This window comes from Fulvia fulva, chromosome 8 (genome assembly GCF_020509005.1).
Source record: "Fulvia fulva chromosome 8, complete sequence".
NCBI lineage: Eukaryota > Fungi > Ascomycota > Dothideomycetes > Mycosphaerellales > Mycosphaerellaceae > Fulvia > Fulvia fulva.
This window is the reverse complement of record NC_063019.1, coordinates 2,638,789-2,653,173: the sequence shown is the minus strand read 5'-3', so window position 1 is coordinate 2,653,173 and position 14,385 is coordinate 2,638,789. Positions and strand designations below refer to the sequence as shown.

General features: G+C 53.7%; 7 protein-coding genes across 7 annotated transcripts; 4 read left to right on the top strand and 3 right to left on the bottom strand.

Moving 5' to 3' along the window:
* Nucleotides 1-834: 834 nt before the first annotated feature.
* On the top strand, nt 835-1,119 carry CLAFUR5_11258 (uncharacterized protein; the record flags this gene model as incomplete). Its single annotated transcript, XM_047910406.1, has 1 exon — nt 835-1,119. One exon carries the CDS (start codon nt 835-837, stop codon nt 1,117-1,119), a length of 285 nt encoding a protein of 94 aa, XP_047765670.1.
* A 334-nt stretch (nt 1,120-1,453) lies between these two features.
* On the top strand, nt 1,454-2,341 carry CLAFUR5_11257 (uncharacterized protein; the record flags this gene model as incomplete). The annotated part of the gene is made up of 1 exon (XM_047910405.1): nt 1,454-2,341. One exon carries the CDS (start codon nt 1,454-1,456, stop codon nt 2,339-2,341), a length of 888 nt encoding a protein of 295 aa, XP_047765667.1.
* Nucleotides 2,342-2,611: 270 nt separating this feature from the next.
* On the bottom strand, nt 2,612-3,779 carry CLAFUR5_11256 (Non-reducing polyketide synthase terA; the record flags this gene model as incomplete). Its single annotated transcript, XM_047910404.1, has 2 exons — nt 2,612-2,656; nt 2,706-3,779. The coding sequence occupies 2 exons, from the start codon at nt 3,777-3,779 to the stop codon at nt 2,612-2,614; spliced, it is 1,119 nt and encodes a 372-aa protein (XP_047765668.1).
* A 1,029-nt stretch (nt 3,780-4,808) lies between these two features.
* CLAFUR5_11255 (Lactose permease) lies at nt 4,809-6,545 on the bottom strand (the record flags this gene model as incomplete). Its single annotated transcript, XM_047910403.1, has 3 exons — nt 4,809-4,951; nt 5,008-6,442; nt 6,486-6,545. 3 exons carry the CDS (start codon nt 6,543-6,545, stop codon nt 4,809-4,811), a joined length of 1,638 nt encoding a protein of 545 aa, XP_047765665.1.
* Nucleotides 6,546-8,640: 2,095 nt separating this feature from the next.
* CLAFUR5_11254 (uncharacterized protein) lies at nt 8,641-9,363 on the top strand (the record flags this gene model as incomplete). The annotated part of the gene is made up of 2 exons (XM_047910402.1): nt 8,641-9,143; nt 9,195-9,363. The coding sequence occupies 2 exons, from the start codon at nt 8,641-8,643 to the stop codon at nt 9,361-9,363; spliced, it is 672 nt and encodes a 223-aa protein (XP_047765666.1).
* A 23-nt stretch (nt 9,364-9,386) lies between these two features.
* CLAFUR5_11253 (uncharacterized protein) lies at nt 9,387-11,212 on the bottom strand (the record flags this gene model as incomplete). The annotated part of the gene is made up of 2 exons (XM_047910401.1): nt 9,387-11,041; nt 11,098-11,212. The coding sequence occupies 2 exons, from the start codon at nt 11,210-11,212 to the stop codon at nt 9,387-9,389; spliced, it is 1,770 nt and encodes a 589-aa protein (XP_047765663.1).
* An 855-nt stretch (nt 11,213-12,067) lies between these two features.
* CLAFUR5_11252 (uncharacterized protein) lies at nt 12,068-13,748 on the top strand (the record flags this gene model as incomplete). The annotated part of the gene is made up of 2 exons (XM_047910400.1): nt 12,068-12,201; nt 12,251-13,748. The coding sequence occupies 2 exons, from the start codon at nt 12,068-12,070 to the stop codon at nt 13,746-13,748; spliced, it is 1,632 nt and encodes a 543-aa protein (XP_047765664.1).
* Between the last annotated feature and the right edge of the window lie 637 nt (nt 13,749-14,385).

Genomic DNA, 14,385 nt, shown 5'->3' with positions numbered 1-14,385 from the left:
CTTGCTGAAACCCCCGGCTGTACATGAGGACCGTGCTTCTGTCCGTTTGGATGGTCAGGAATGGCTCAGCTATACAGCCAGGGTACTGCTGGTGACAGACTGTGCAATCGTGACCGGCAATTGCCATAAGAATACTGTGACATGGTATTTCTGCTGGTCAAACTGTGTGGCTCGCCAGGATCAATGGAGTTCGAACTTGCTTCCAGGGTCATCGAAGTGGCAGCACATAACGGGACTGGACGATCCCTTGCGAGAGGCATTGTCACTGTATACAGGGAGACTGTCCACATGGCTTGTAATGACAACTCGGATCTGCTCGGTTGCAGGTCTCGATGCATTGTCCCTTCGCAAACTGGAGCCCTTTCAGAACGTGGAGCAGGATTTACGGCCGGAGCTAAGTCATGTGATCAAGTGAAGTGACGATGTGGCTTGGAACGGCCGAGTGAATCCTTCGACGGACCAATTCTGGGATCTTTCGTAGAACCATAGAGCCTCTATACTGAACAGCAGGATACATATAAATCTACATCATGGCCACCGACCACAGAGAAGCAGAACATCAATTTCATCGGACCGTAAAGCCAGTCCCGCAATACATACATCAACATCTCGACTGCCACGACAAGGTACTTTAGCCACAAGATCAGTCGGACCAAGATCGAAGACAATCCGTAGACACACGCAACAGACTTACCAAAATGTGCTGCACCCGCCGCACCCGCAACCGCCAACCTGTTGTAGTGGAAACACTTCAAGCAACTGCCGAGAAGTACCAGCAACGACAAGGATCCAACAGAGCCCTGGCCGTGGTCAGATCCTCCAACATCCCATTCAATGCGTCTCGATTTTGAACCCGGAAGTCGGAGACAAGGATGCTCTCCAGCCACCCAGCTACGAAGTCGCAATCAGCGACAACGCAATGACGCCACCAAAGCATGGTCGGAAGACTTCAGACGATGCGTCGACTTCGAAGCCATTGACGAGCAGCAGAAAGTTGGCGCGGCTATGACGAATGGAGAGCAGTATCGCAAGTGGTGGCAACAGCAGAAGGCCGAGAAGGCGGCGAGGAAGGTGGAGAAGTGGGCTGAGAAGGCAAGGAGGAGTGGGTATGTGTACTGAGGTAATGGTGATGACGAGCATAATCATTGTGACCACGAGCGTCAAAATACAGTTCCATGAGATATTCTAGCGGTGGGCGGAGAGCGCGATGTCTAGCTCGGTTAGGATGAGAATGTAGGAATGAAATTGCGGTTGGAAATCCATCCAGGACTGCATGATGCAGCTGTCGACGTGCTTGCTCCCATTCACTCTCGCGAAGCACATGCGTGACAGGGATGTTGGAAGCTTGCGATGCGGGACCGTCCGAGCCGTATTGGCCTCCACATCTCTTCAGTTACTTAAAATCAACATGCACATCCGCTTACAGTGCGCATCAAAGACTACGACCACCACAATGTCGGACATTACCGCCGCAGCAACGAGCAATATTGCAGATGACATTCGACCATCAAACACCAGCACAGCACTCAACCACAACGCCACACGCTCACCCAAGCCAGCATCCGAGCATGAGGCGAGGCTGCAGCTACTCAACATTGCACAAGAACTACAAGACATCATCTACGAATATGCGTTCGAGGATGTTGTCCACATTCAGCAACAGGACATCGACGCAACATACTCAGGACCACCACTCCTCTCCGCCCTCCGCACCAACACAAGACAAGACATCTTCCACCGAGCCGAAGAAATCTACTACAAGACCGCGAGCTTTGTCCTCGAAGAAGAGTTCCTGGTCCCCTTTCTCCTCCAACGCAAGGAATACAGCAAGCACTTCTCAGACATCTGCGTCTGGCTTCGGAACTACCCAGCGGTAGCAGCCGATCAGAAGTGGGTCTTCAAGAGCCCTCTCGACTATCCAAAAGCGCTCGAGGGCACAGGCTATGCCTTGGTCTATATCTTGGCCCAATTCATGCTGGACAAGAAGTGTGCAACGGAGCTAGAAGAAGAGAACATGTCGAAGTTGTACGAGGCGCTGAGCCAGGCTGGTATCAAGGTGAAGGAGGACATCCTGCGGGTCCCAGTCTTCATGGAGTATGATGAAGGGGAAGGCATCAAGTCTACCACTACCTGGACTTCAGAACCCAAGCGGGATGTCCTCTGTCGGTGGCGCGACGTGCTTGAGACTCTTGAGCGCAAGCGCAAGGAGGAAAAAGAAGCCGCAAAGTCTGCACAGGCCAGCCATAATTCCATCGATGAAGTGGTCGACCAGGGACAGGATGCGGACGACGAAACGGATGCAGTGCAGGAGGACGAAGTTGAGGATCATGATGCTACTTGAGGCACACCGCCTGAGTGCACTACCAGGAAGCAGTAGAGTATGTTCTTTGCAACGGTTGGGATATGAGAACATGGCAGAGGATCCCACAGCTTCTGGTCCGAATCCGCGCAGTCAAAGAGCTGCCCCAAGTCACTACGTGCTGCCATTGCACTTCTGTCGATCTGCTTGATTTCAGCGTATGCGGCATGCTTTGTTGTTATTTTACGCTGTCTCTACTGCGTTCACACAACTGTCCATCTATGGCCCGGTCTAGTCAGTAGTCGACGCAAGTTATGCTTTCGCTACCTTGCGAAGCAAATTCCCCAAGCTCTCGACCTAGAAGCAACATTAGTCTCCCTCCGACACACACTTATGTTCGTCTTACATGGGGGGTTTGTGTGATCTGGAAATGATTCCCGGTCATATAGTCGTATGTGTGTTCTGCTCCAGGTAACAGCCTCTCCCAGCCTTCGCTTTGGAGGTTACCTCGTGGCTCGAGCAGAAATCTTGTGACCTTGACGTTAAGGTCGACATTCAAGCCAGAGTCAGCCACGCTCTCGACGAGTCCCTCCTTGACCCAGATGAAGTGAACATGCGCAGGTACATGGTCTCTCGGCAGTGGCGTGGGCATGTACTTCTCCACGGATATCACGGTGGATGTGAAGTGCTGCACCAGCCACTCAGGCGCCTTCCTCTCTCCAGAGGCACCCATCAGGCCTTTCCGAGTAAGCTCGGCGACCACTTGCTCAGGTAGTGCTGCGTAAACCAGCCGACAAGGCGAATCTATGAGGATCAACCTCTCCACCTTCTCACCAGCAGCAGTGAGCAGCTTCGCAACCTCGAACGAGTAGTAGCCGCCAGCAGACCAGCCTCCAAGGACATAAGGCTGGCCCTGCGGCTGCAGCCCTCGGACCTCATCAAGCCACAGCCGTGCCATACGCTCCATCGAGCATGTGAAACTCTGTGCTTGCCGAAGAAAGGGCGAGTTCAGTCCGATGAGGCAAACATCGTTGCCGATGGTCGGGAGGGTTCCATACGATGTGCCAGCACCACTTCCGTCTGGGAACAAGAAGATCACGGTCGATGCCGATTCTGGCTTGCCTTGCAGCACGACCGACAATGGCACTTTCGGCTTGGGTACGCCTTCCCAAGGGTCTTCAGGTCCACAATCAAGAGTCGAGGTCGATGTAGGTGAGTGTATCGCCGTGACCGGTCTGCTTGTATCCTCCTCCCCTCTAAGAAAGGCTTTGAGCTGTCCAACAGTGGGTTGCTTCGTAAACAAATCCTCCGGCACATCAACGCCGGCCTGGTTCTGTAGATCTGACACCGTCGCCGTTGCCAAGAGATCTCCCAGGCCAAGGAATTGCCATGTTTCGTGGTCTTGCAAGTCTTCTGGTTCGATTGAGATTGCTTCGCTGATGATTTGCATACACTGCGATATCTGCTCTTCACTTGCCATCGCCGCGGATCTTGTGCGCGAAGATGAAGAACGCAAGGACGACGATGAATGTAGGGATCGGACCTGAGAAGTCGGGTCCGGGAAGGCTCCCCTGACGCGGACAAGAATAGATTCGGTCGCGTCGATAGTTCTATGGTATGCCGTACAACGCGTGAGAACAGCAACAAAAAGTCGACCACGACAACTGTCACAAGGAGACATTCATGATGTCCAGACCCCGAACGCAGCTATACCCGCGTCCTGCTGAGCCTTAAAATGTGCTGTTGGCGGCTGTGAACCTCCAAAGGTAAGCGTAGCGGAGTGGAGCTCTCTACCAACCCTTCTAGACTGCAAAGTAGCGTGCGATCCACGCTACCGCTACCCGACGTACAGTGCCTATTATACGACGACATAGGCGTTAGCGACGGGTATATGTTTGCGAGTTCGCCAACAGGCACAGTGCGGTAGGTCACGTGACCCTAAAGCTTGAAAGTTGACCAATCAGAGCGGGCGCCAAGGCTAGCTGAGGGCTGGTATAGAGCTTCACTCCCTCGCTGACGCCTCACCTACGTACTCGCAAGCTCGTACTCCGGTGTGGCTAGCGCTCGGTCGCTACGCTTAATCACAAGGATCTGCACGAGATCGTCGAGCAAGACGCAGTGCAGACGAAAGAAGACCCAGGAACTCAGTGTTTCTTGCAGACCTGTCTGATGAAGCCCTACGAGGCACCGGCCAAGTACACTTCCCTCGGTAGAAGTCGAGATACGACGCGAATGTAGCGCTGAAGGTCAGCTGGTGAATGAAGCCACCTGGAATCATTGTCCGGACTGACGAACACCACAAACGATCGAGAACCGCAGCGACAACTTACCACGCAACGATTTTCAAAGTTGGTCTTGCAAGAGTCCGCCTTCTCATTTTCTCCTATGTACATCTGCTGCCTCACAAGGACCCGAGACTTGATTTGCTGGTACTGCTATACACCGGCGCTGCTGCACACCTTTTCTGTCGTGAGACGCTCATAAATTCATACACAATCAAGGACTGCCCTCAAGCCTCCTCGGTAGCCAGCACTGTACCATCACTGGCAACAGCGATCTTCTTCCGCTGGATCGAGGCCTTGACTGGGTTCCTGGCCTCGAAGATACGGTCAAGCTCTTCGAGCGTTCGTCCTTTGGTCTCTGGCAGGAAGACTAGTAACAGTGTTAGCTTGAATATCTCAACAGGTTATGAACTCGACTTTGCTTACAGTAGAAGACTGTGGTCTGCACTGCATTCCACACGATGAAGACGATATAAGTCTTCCAGCCAATGTCCGCCAGAGCGATTGGCCAAGCGAATTGGTTGAGAAGGTTTCCAGCATTGACAGCCAAACTCGAGAAGGCCATGCCCTTGGCGCGCATCTCGAAGGACAGGACCTCGACCGGGTACAACGCTTGCAGTGGAGTGATACCGAATGAGAACACCGCGCCGAAGATGAAGATCATGGCCACGGTGGCTTGGGCAGCGCTGCCATTTGTCTTACCGCCCTCGTTGAAGACCGCAGAGGCCGTAGTCATTCCGATCCAGACAATACAACATCCAGCCATCGAGCCAAGGAACAACGGACGGCGGCCGATCCGCTCGACGAATGCAGCTCCGGTCAACGCGAATGCAAACTGGAAGCAAGCGTAGCCGAGGTTGATGTTGGCTTGTTGGATCTCCTCGGTATAGCCTGCAGTCTTCAACACAGCCGGCAGGAAGTATGTCAAGACACCATTGCCCGCCCATTGAGCGAAGATCGAGAAGACGACGTTGCAGCCTAGTCGGTAGCAGCTCGACCGGGTACCGAACAAAGCGCGGTAGTCCCACCATCTCTTGTCTGCGCCATTGGTGTTCAGGAACTCTTCATACTCGTTAAGCTGGAGCTTGACCCAAGCAGACTCAGGGTTGCCGTAGCCGTGCCACTTGGTCAAGACCTGCGTCGCGCGCTCACGCCGGTTGTTGACGTAGAGCCAGCGAGGAGATTCTGGAATGGTCCAGACGAAGAGCGCGATCAGGGCCGGAAACACAAGCTGCAGCCAAATCGGGAGGAGCCAAGAGCTGTTGCCCATCAGGTTGAGTCCACCACGTACCGCACCTGCAGAGAGGATGGAGCCCGTGAACCAAAAGGTATTGCAATAAGCAGTAATCAATGATCGCCACGATGGGTGAGCTGTTTCGACGACGTAGATCGGGCCTGCAGCGGAGACAATGCTAACACCAAATCCCAGGATGAAACGACCACCCTTCAGTTGGCCATCGCTGTTTGCGTGATAGACAGTCGTAGCGTTGACAATTGTTCCGATGATGATGAGCCAGGCGCCGATTTGCATGCCCACCTTTCTGCCCCATGTATCAACAGCAGGTCCGACGAATGGCAGCGCGCAGACACCACCAATCTGGTACATGGCGCTGTTGATAGCCGCCCAGGGCCCATCGGGTGCGCCGTCGAAGAACGCCAGGAAGCTCTTGTTCGCAGTCAACCCGCCGAAGAGAGAGCCATCGAAGCCGTTCATGGTTTGGCAGAAGCATCCCAAAAGGAGACATCCGATCAGTCGCCATGTCGTGGGGTCCCATGGTCGTGTTGGTTCCTCGATAAGGGCAGCATTGAAAGCTTCACTGCCTTTGACAATCTTTACTTCGGCGATATCGTTCTGTTGGGACTGTCAGCTGAGTTTTATGACCCTGGCGCGGTCCTCCACGTACACCCTTCTCCTGGATCATGTCAATCGTGCTCATGCCTTGCTTCTCTTCGAGGGCCGACATGATGATGATGTTCGTGCGTCAACCGCAACAAGCTCTTGTCGATCAGTGTCGAACACTGTGGGGACAAGAAGGTTGTTTCGAGGTCGGCGAAAGCGTCTATCTATACATCGTCGCCAAGATCCAGAGCCAGCCTTCGTCTAGGTAGCGTTCGCATGGGCGTCCGGTCGGGGTGCAGTTGAAATCTGGGGATGCTTACGACACGGAGCCCTGCTCTCCGGCATGTTGGCATGCGAGTAGAGGCAAAGCTGTACCGGATCCTCGGCCCAGGTGCCCACACGAAAGCCACGCGAAGAGGTCCATGCTCTACTTTGATCTGCAGCTCGAGCAATATGCGAAGCGAAGAGGAGAATTGGACGCTAGAAACGAGTGTCTGGCAAGTTGTGGCGCATGGTCAGAAGGAAGCGCATGGTCGAGTGGCCGAATTGGGCCACGGAGCACTGCACTCCGCATATTTTGTGGAGGCCAAGCTTCGCGGCGGCTCCAACAGACAGTTTTCGAGGCGCTGAAGAACGCCTTGAAACTTCACGTTGGCATCTGCTGATATACGGAGAAATGGTGTCGATGCGGCGGCCTCGCACGTGGCTATTGTGACCCGGAGCATCGAAAGGACAGCCTGACTTTGGCCGACAAAGCATCGGACTTGGTGTCGTTTTCATGTGTCACGACGCGAGAACACCCACATATCAGGATGGAAATGCTGGCTCAGATCTTGTAGCACAGGCGAGAAGGCGAATGATGGGTAGCTCGAGCCTCAATCGAACAGACACGAGACCATGGCTACCATGGCCCATGCATCTCGCTGCAGATGCTTACCATTGGACATGTAAGCTTGTCACGGCACACACATCCCCACGTGGTCAGCGGAGTGCAGGTTCCATAGGCATGTGGAGTGAATTGGTATGGTCGATCATTCCATCGGAGTGGCGCCTTCAGACGGGTAAATGTGGCTGCATATCGGATGCTTCTTTGACAACTCGGCGGGATTCACGGCCCGGATTGCCAGAGATCATATTGGTTGTTGGCCGGCTCAAGATGAAGTATATGCCTCTCGAAGTGCATTGAGCAGGATTGGGCAATGTCTAGGAGCGCGACAACTCCATCTGATGAGCCCAGCCGAAGAGGCGGACCAGCCAGTCGAGCAGCTTTCATTGCGCTAGCCTCCTGCAAGTACGACTTGACACGCGGTACGTTGGTCTGGACAAGGTCGATCAGCGTAGTGGAGCATCCGTGGCGAATGCAGTAGCGGACCCGTCAGCTTGATCACAATCTCGCCTCTCGGGTGAGCGCGAAGTGTTCCTGGACGAGGCTGGAGCACCATTCTGCATTATTCACAACTTGGTAATTTAGTCACTCGTCGCAAGACCTCCTCTGAGTGTAACGACAGACTGCCTCAGCTTGAGATACTCCCGGTCTTCATACTGCGGCCTGCCACAAGCTGCCTTCATCGAGGACAACTCCATTGATTTGCAAGTTCTAACGGTAAAGGCTGATCTATATACACGGAAGTACGCGCAACTCACGTAGCTGTCAGAGGCCAGCATGACCGTGCATCTCTCGTTGTCGCACGGCCTCACTGCCTCAGCGATGTATTCTGCGCCTACAGTACTGACCCTTCCTTACCGCCACAGCAGCACCTCGTCGAACGGTCCTCTGTTCTACGTCCTCCTACCGTCAGGACTCCGATGAACTTCGACCATAGCACAGCCGCGATGTACGACCGGATGATCGAGAACATGCGCATTCAGAAGCGTACTGCAGTAAAGCATCGCCCATCTAAGGTCAAGACTTAGGACATGGCCTGGCGTGCACTGAAGAGAGAACACCGGTAGCGGGTGATTCATCTGGCCATGTAACACACAGTGACCGAAGCACAAGATGACAGTTGTTACTTCCTGGACGACAGCAGCCTTTGTGCGGCCGATGACTGTATTGTAACACGCCTAAGATCTCAAATCTGCTTCACGTTAGTCGCACGACATTGAGAGCGACTGAGCACAGACACCAGTGTACCTCCTCGGCAGCGGTAAGGTACAGCGCGAGAGATTTGACATTGACCCAGCTACTGATGGGATCGTCAGACAGAAACGGGTTTGACATGCTTGTGTACAGTTCGCGTGAATTTCAACAAGACAAAATCCAAAGGTATACAAGCCATCTTACCCATTGGCACTCCATCACATCTGTCTACCACGACGATATGTCAGCCATGAAGTACCCACTGTCAACTCTCATCAGCCTCGCCTCGACCGGACTAGCCTCCAACTCGACCCTCCAACCCTTCACCATCCCATCTATAGATGCCTATCAACCGAACGGCTACCCAGGTGGCCAAGTCAACTACTACCACCTCGGCTTCTCCGTGCACTCCAGTAACTCCGGCACCCTCCAATCAGGCTACTGCTACAAGTTCTGGGGCGATAACGGCTGGACAGACCCCGTAGCATACTCCCATGGAGTACCCACGACCGAGTGGATTGTCTGCAACTCGTGGGAAAGTGCCATGGATGGAAGGAGTAAGTTTCAGTTCAAGATGTTCCCGTACTTCTCGATTGGGAGTTTCAGTGTGGAGGTCAAAGAGGATATAGGGGATGGGAAGAGGTAAGTATAAGCATCGGGATATTCTTGGGGATGTGAGCTGATGGGGTATAGTCTGTATGGTTGGGCCCATATCACGAATAGGACTGGTGTGTTGGCTTGTGAGATTGACCCGAAGGAAACGCATCTCATGACCCATGCGAATGGGAACTGTAGATTGGCGGAAGGGGCAGGACCACTTAAGATCAATACGACGGTGAAGGAATCGGAGAAGTGGTTCTGAGTCGATGAAATCCTGGCCATATGCTACACTAGTCGCATGATCGTGGGCTCTGGCAAGGGTATGCCGTACAGACTAAAGAACACGCCCACTCTCCGATACGTAGTCTCTCCGAAAGAATCTGGCGTTACAATAAGACCAGCGACCCACTTGACATCTGCCTTGAAATACGTAGATGACTCCTCCGCTATGGCTATGCAATAGCCCGGCGAGTTTGTCAATGTGAGTGGGTCATCGATTGCGATCTCCACAGTACGGATGTCCTTGGGCCAAATATGGTCGAATATGGACTCTAGACTTCCGTTACTTGATTCGCCGCGTGGGTACAACATGATGGTGTGCGAATCGTTCGCATAGCTCTGATAGCGTGAGAGTCTGGTCAAGGCTGCGAGGGCTCCTTCGCGCATTGGTATTACTGGAGCTCGTATGTCCAGCCAACCATGCGTGACTTCGCCAAAGGGATTCGCTCCTTTCACCTCGATGCAGTGGTCGTGTAGCGTTGCTAGTGGACTCATCTTATTGCCCAGAGTGGAGAAGTATGTACCTAGATGTTGACTTCGCTCCTGCTGAGGATATAGCACTGGGCCATCCACTGAGGCCCAAGACCACGAGGGTGCTCGATACGTAGATGATGTCGGCCTGGAACGTGGAGATTGTGCTCGCCAAAGTAGGGAGCCTTTGGCAAGATCCTTGCTCCAGTGTCCAGCCAAATACTCGTCGCCCGTGAGCTTGCAATAAGTGCTGGCCAGGCCAGACAGAGCAGGAAGGCGATCTGACATCCTTGTCAACTTTGAGCTAGAGAAGCTCTCGACAGCAGCTATCCACGAGGCATGTGACTGCTTTGTGTCAACGAAAGCCGATAAGCCAAGAAAGTCGTCGTCTGGCATCAAGCCATTCTCCGTACAAGTGCGCTCGCGGCACTGCCAGAACATCTGGCGAGCGCCGAACATTACTTTCCTTCTGGAAAGCAAGCGTTCTTGTTGGGCCCAGCCTCTTGCGCTCAGTGGCTCGTGCGCTACCACATCTGATCGTTCGTAGACTGTGGCGACTTCGAAACCGACAGAAGGTTGACAAAGGTAAACCGCCTTCTTCTGATCCTGATAGGTAGTGTAACCACAGTACCCTTCAGCTAGCGATCGTGGTCTTAAGAAGCCTTCCGCCGTAGAGCTGGCGTTAGAGGCTACTAAAGTCAAAGCCGCGTTCTCGTATATGTTGCCCATGTTAGCGCTCTGTCGCTCCCAGTCAGCACAATCATCCTGGTATATGCACAGTGCATCGATCCAGAGGTAGCGCAGGCCAATCTCTCGTGCTATGTCTATCGCATCCTGTGTGGTCTTAGCCAGGTCATGGCTTTGGACGCCGGCTGCGAGCTGATCTGTCGTTTCGGAAGTGAGGCGATATTGCTCAGTGCTTCCCCAGCAGTAGCTTAAGGCGGCATATGAATGACTGAGAGCTGCACATCGGATCAATCTTATCTTGGAGTCCGGACCAAGGCCTAAGTCTAAGACGCGATCGGGCATGGTCCACGTGGAAGAAGGACGACACGCTCGATGATACTTCTCGCAGGTTCGCAGCCAGGCTCTGATCCGGGTCGCAAGCTGCGTGCTCTGCCCTGACGCAATCGACAGGTTCTTGATCGTTGACGGGGAGGATCTGTCTGTTGGGAGGCCCCAGTCCGCCACTTGATCAGTGTCAGTCAAGTCTTTAAGCAGTCGTGATTTCCACAAATGCACCTACCGTGCACAGTATGGAATGATAGTACAACATCTTGCTCTTTAGTTCCCCATTTGTACTGGTAGCTCAGAGACGGTCTGTGTCCTGTGTCAATGATAGACAGTTTCCAGTCCCTCATGTGTGGAGCAGGGTCGTGGAGAAGGTGCAGCTTATCTCTCACACACTGGCTGATGAACTTGCAGCACGGGCAGCGCGACCCGCGTTCCTCCAGGAGAGCGATAGTGGAATGGAACTCGTCAATGCTGTGTATTCGGCCAGACTCTTCACCTTTTTCTGAAAGTGGTTCGTGTGCGTGGCCAAAGTCAAGCTTCTTGCAGGACTCGCACAAGGTAGGCTGAAGTGCCTCGACTAAATGACTTTCGCGCTTCACCTGGTCTTCACTCAGCTGGGCATACAGCCCACGTAGACTGGCGCGATGCAGCCTGATCTCCTCGACACACTGCTGCACGGAGCGGCCATGGTAGAGAGTGGCCTCGTTACTAGCATACGCACCTAGCCTTCGCTGGGATGCTTGGACCAGGCTCGATAGAACGAGAGGTAGCTTGTTCAGGCGTCACCTATTGAGAATGTCGTAGAGGAGGAGGTGATTGGTGTGGATGTGGTCGTTCTTGCTTGGAGATTGGAATACGAGTGGAGGGTAGAACTATCAACGCGGAACGTGCCGGAAGCCTGCATCAACGTTGTGCAAGTCATATTGCTGACTTCTCTTGTCCTTACCATGCAATGATTCTCATTATGAGCAGTGATGAAACCATAGAGCGACGATGAGAGATCAGATGAAGTGCGAAACACGATGGTGACACGCTCAGACGGAATACCACGCTTCAGCGCCAATACTTCGGTAGACCTGCCTCCTTGCATGGACCTTGTTGACTTCACGTGTCGGCATGCAGCACCAATTGACAAGATAAGCTTATAGTAGTCGTCCTGGTGCGCGGGTCGCAGAGAACGAGCATTGCATTCCACTCCCACCATGCGAGCCCCATCAGCTGGAGCACTCGTGGTGCTCACCAGTCTAGCTGTACAGGCCAGTCAGCTCGATGCCAGCACCAAGGCCAAGTATAGGGAAGCGTGTCCGGCATATGAGAACTACGCACGCTTTGGGCAGTAGGTATGGATGCCTCGCATCAACTATGTAATGCTGACAGGATCATAGCCGACCCTACAGCGATGGACCTATGGCACTTCCGTACCAACGACCGTCTCCTCACTGCCGAACGTTCGAGAGCGACCTCGTCGAGAAGATCATAAAAGACCTGAACGCCACCATGATAGACCGCGACTTGGCAAGACTGTTCGAGAACGCCTTCCCAAATACGTTAGATACTACAGTCAGGTGGCATGTGGACGGCACGGAGAAGAAGCAAGAGAGCAGTTTCCAGCACATCTTCAGTGGCTCGTCAGGCGCCTGGGAAGGGGCACAGAGCTTCATCGTGACGGGAGATATCAATGCGGAGTGGCTGCGGGACAGCACGAACCAGCTGGCACAGTACCAGCGATTGGCGAAGAAGGACAAGGCAATCGAGAAGCTGATACTGGGTGCAATCGCAACACAGGCCGAGTATGTGGTTGAGTCGCCATACTGCAATGCTTTCCAGCCACCACCTCCGAGCAAACTCACTCCGAGCGACAACGGCCAAAGCGACAACGTCCATCCAGCGTATGAGCCAAGTCAGGTCTTCGAGTGCAAGTACGAGCTGGACTCGTTGGCGCACTTTCTGTCTCTCTCGAATCAGTTCTACAAGAACACCGGCTCGACAGCATTCTTGACGCGGCGATGGTACAAGGCGTTGGAGAGCCTTCTCAAGGTTCTAGACCAGCAGAGCAAGCCCACCTTCAACGAAGAGGACTACTCTTTCGAGCGACAGACATACCGTTTCCAACGAAACACAAACACCGGCACCGAAACACTCAACCTCGCCGGCAACGGAAATCCACTAAACTGGGGCACCGGCCTAGTCCGCTCCGCCTTCAGACCCAGCGACGACGCCTCAACCTTCGGCTTCTTCATTCCCGCCAACGCCATGATGGCAGTCGAGCTCAAGCGTGCCGCAGAAATGCTCACCTCAGCCGGCAAACCACACGTCGGTCAAACGCTCAAAACCCGCGGCGAGATCATCGAGAAAGGCGTCTGGGAACACGGCGTAATCCAACACAAGAAATGGGGTTCCGTCTTCGCCTTCGAAGTCGACGGCTACGGCTCCTCACTCATTATGGACGACGCCAACCTCCCCTCCCTCCTAGCCCTCCCGCTTCTCGGCTTCCTCCGCAAAGAAGAACGTACCTACCAAAACACCCGCAAAATGATTCTATCAAAAGAAGGGAACCCTTACTTCCTCGAAGGCAAAGCTTTCAAAGGTATCGGTGGACCACACATTGGTCTTAACAATGCATGGCCAATGAGTCTGCTTGTGCAGGCTATGACTAGTGATGACGACGAGGAGATTACGGAGCTGTTGAATGCGGTTAAGAAGGCGAGTCCGCTGGGGTTGATTCATGAGAGTGTCAATGTGGAAAGGATAAGGGACTATTCGAGAAGTTGGTTTGCGTGGGCGAATAGCGTGTTTGCGCAGACGATTTTGGATCTTGCGGAGAGGAAGCCGCATATTCTGTTTGGGCCGGGGGCGAAGGAGTATGTTGTTGGCGAGGGCTGATCTGTGTAGCGATATGCGAACACTTCCAGGTTAAAGCGATGGGCACTTACATGGATTCTATCTTCGACTCACAATACCTGCAGGTACGACTGGGAATGAGCAGAAAACCACTGCACATGGCGAGCATATGATACTGTCGTCGACTCGACAGGGTTCGATTCTGACTCATCACTGAAAAGGGCGTGAAGCTCTACCCAACAAGGGCGAGCTCGGCCAGAGCTGGCCGCACGGCAAGCAAGTTGACATCTTGAGAACACCACAAACATTTCCCTTTCGAAACCGCCAACAGCAACTCTTGCGATCGCGAAGAAATTATCAACACAATGCCTCCCCCACCACCACCACCAACAATCCAATCCGCCTACTCAACCCTCTCCTCCCACTACACCACCTCCAACCCAACCAGCTCCCACCTCCACACCCTCGCCACCGCAACCCTCCCCGGCGGCAACACCCGCACAGTTCTCCACTACGCCCCCTCCCCCCTCTCCATGACCCGCGCCTCCAACTCCCGCCTCTACTCCGCCGACAATCACACATACACCGATTTCCTGGGTGAATACACCGCCGGTCTCTACGGCCATTCTGATCCTGTCATAAGAAACGCAATCGTCGAAGCGTTAGAACGGGGTGTGAG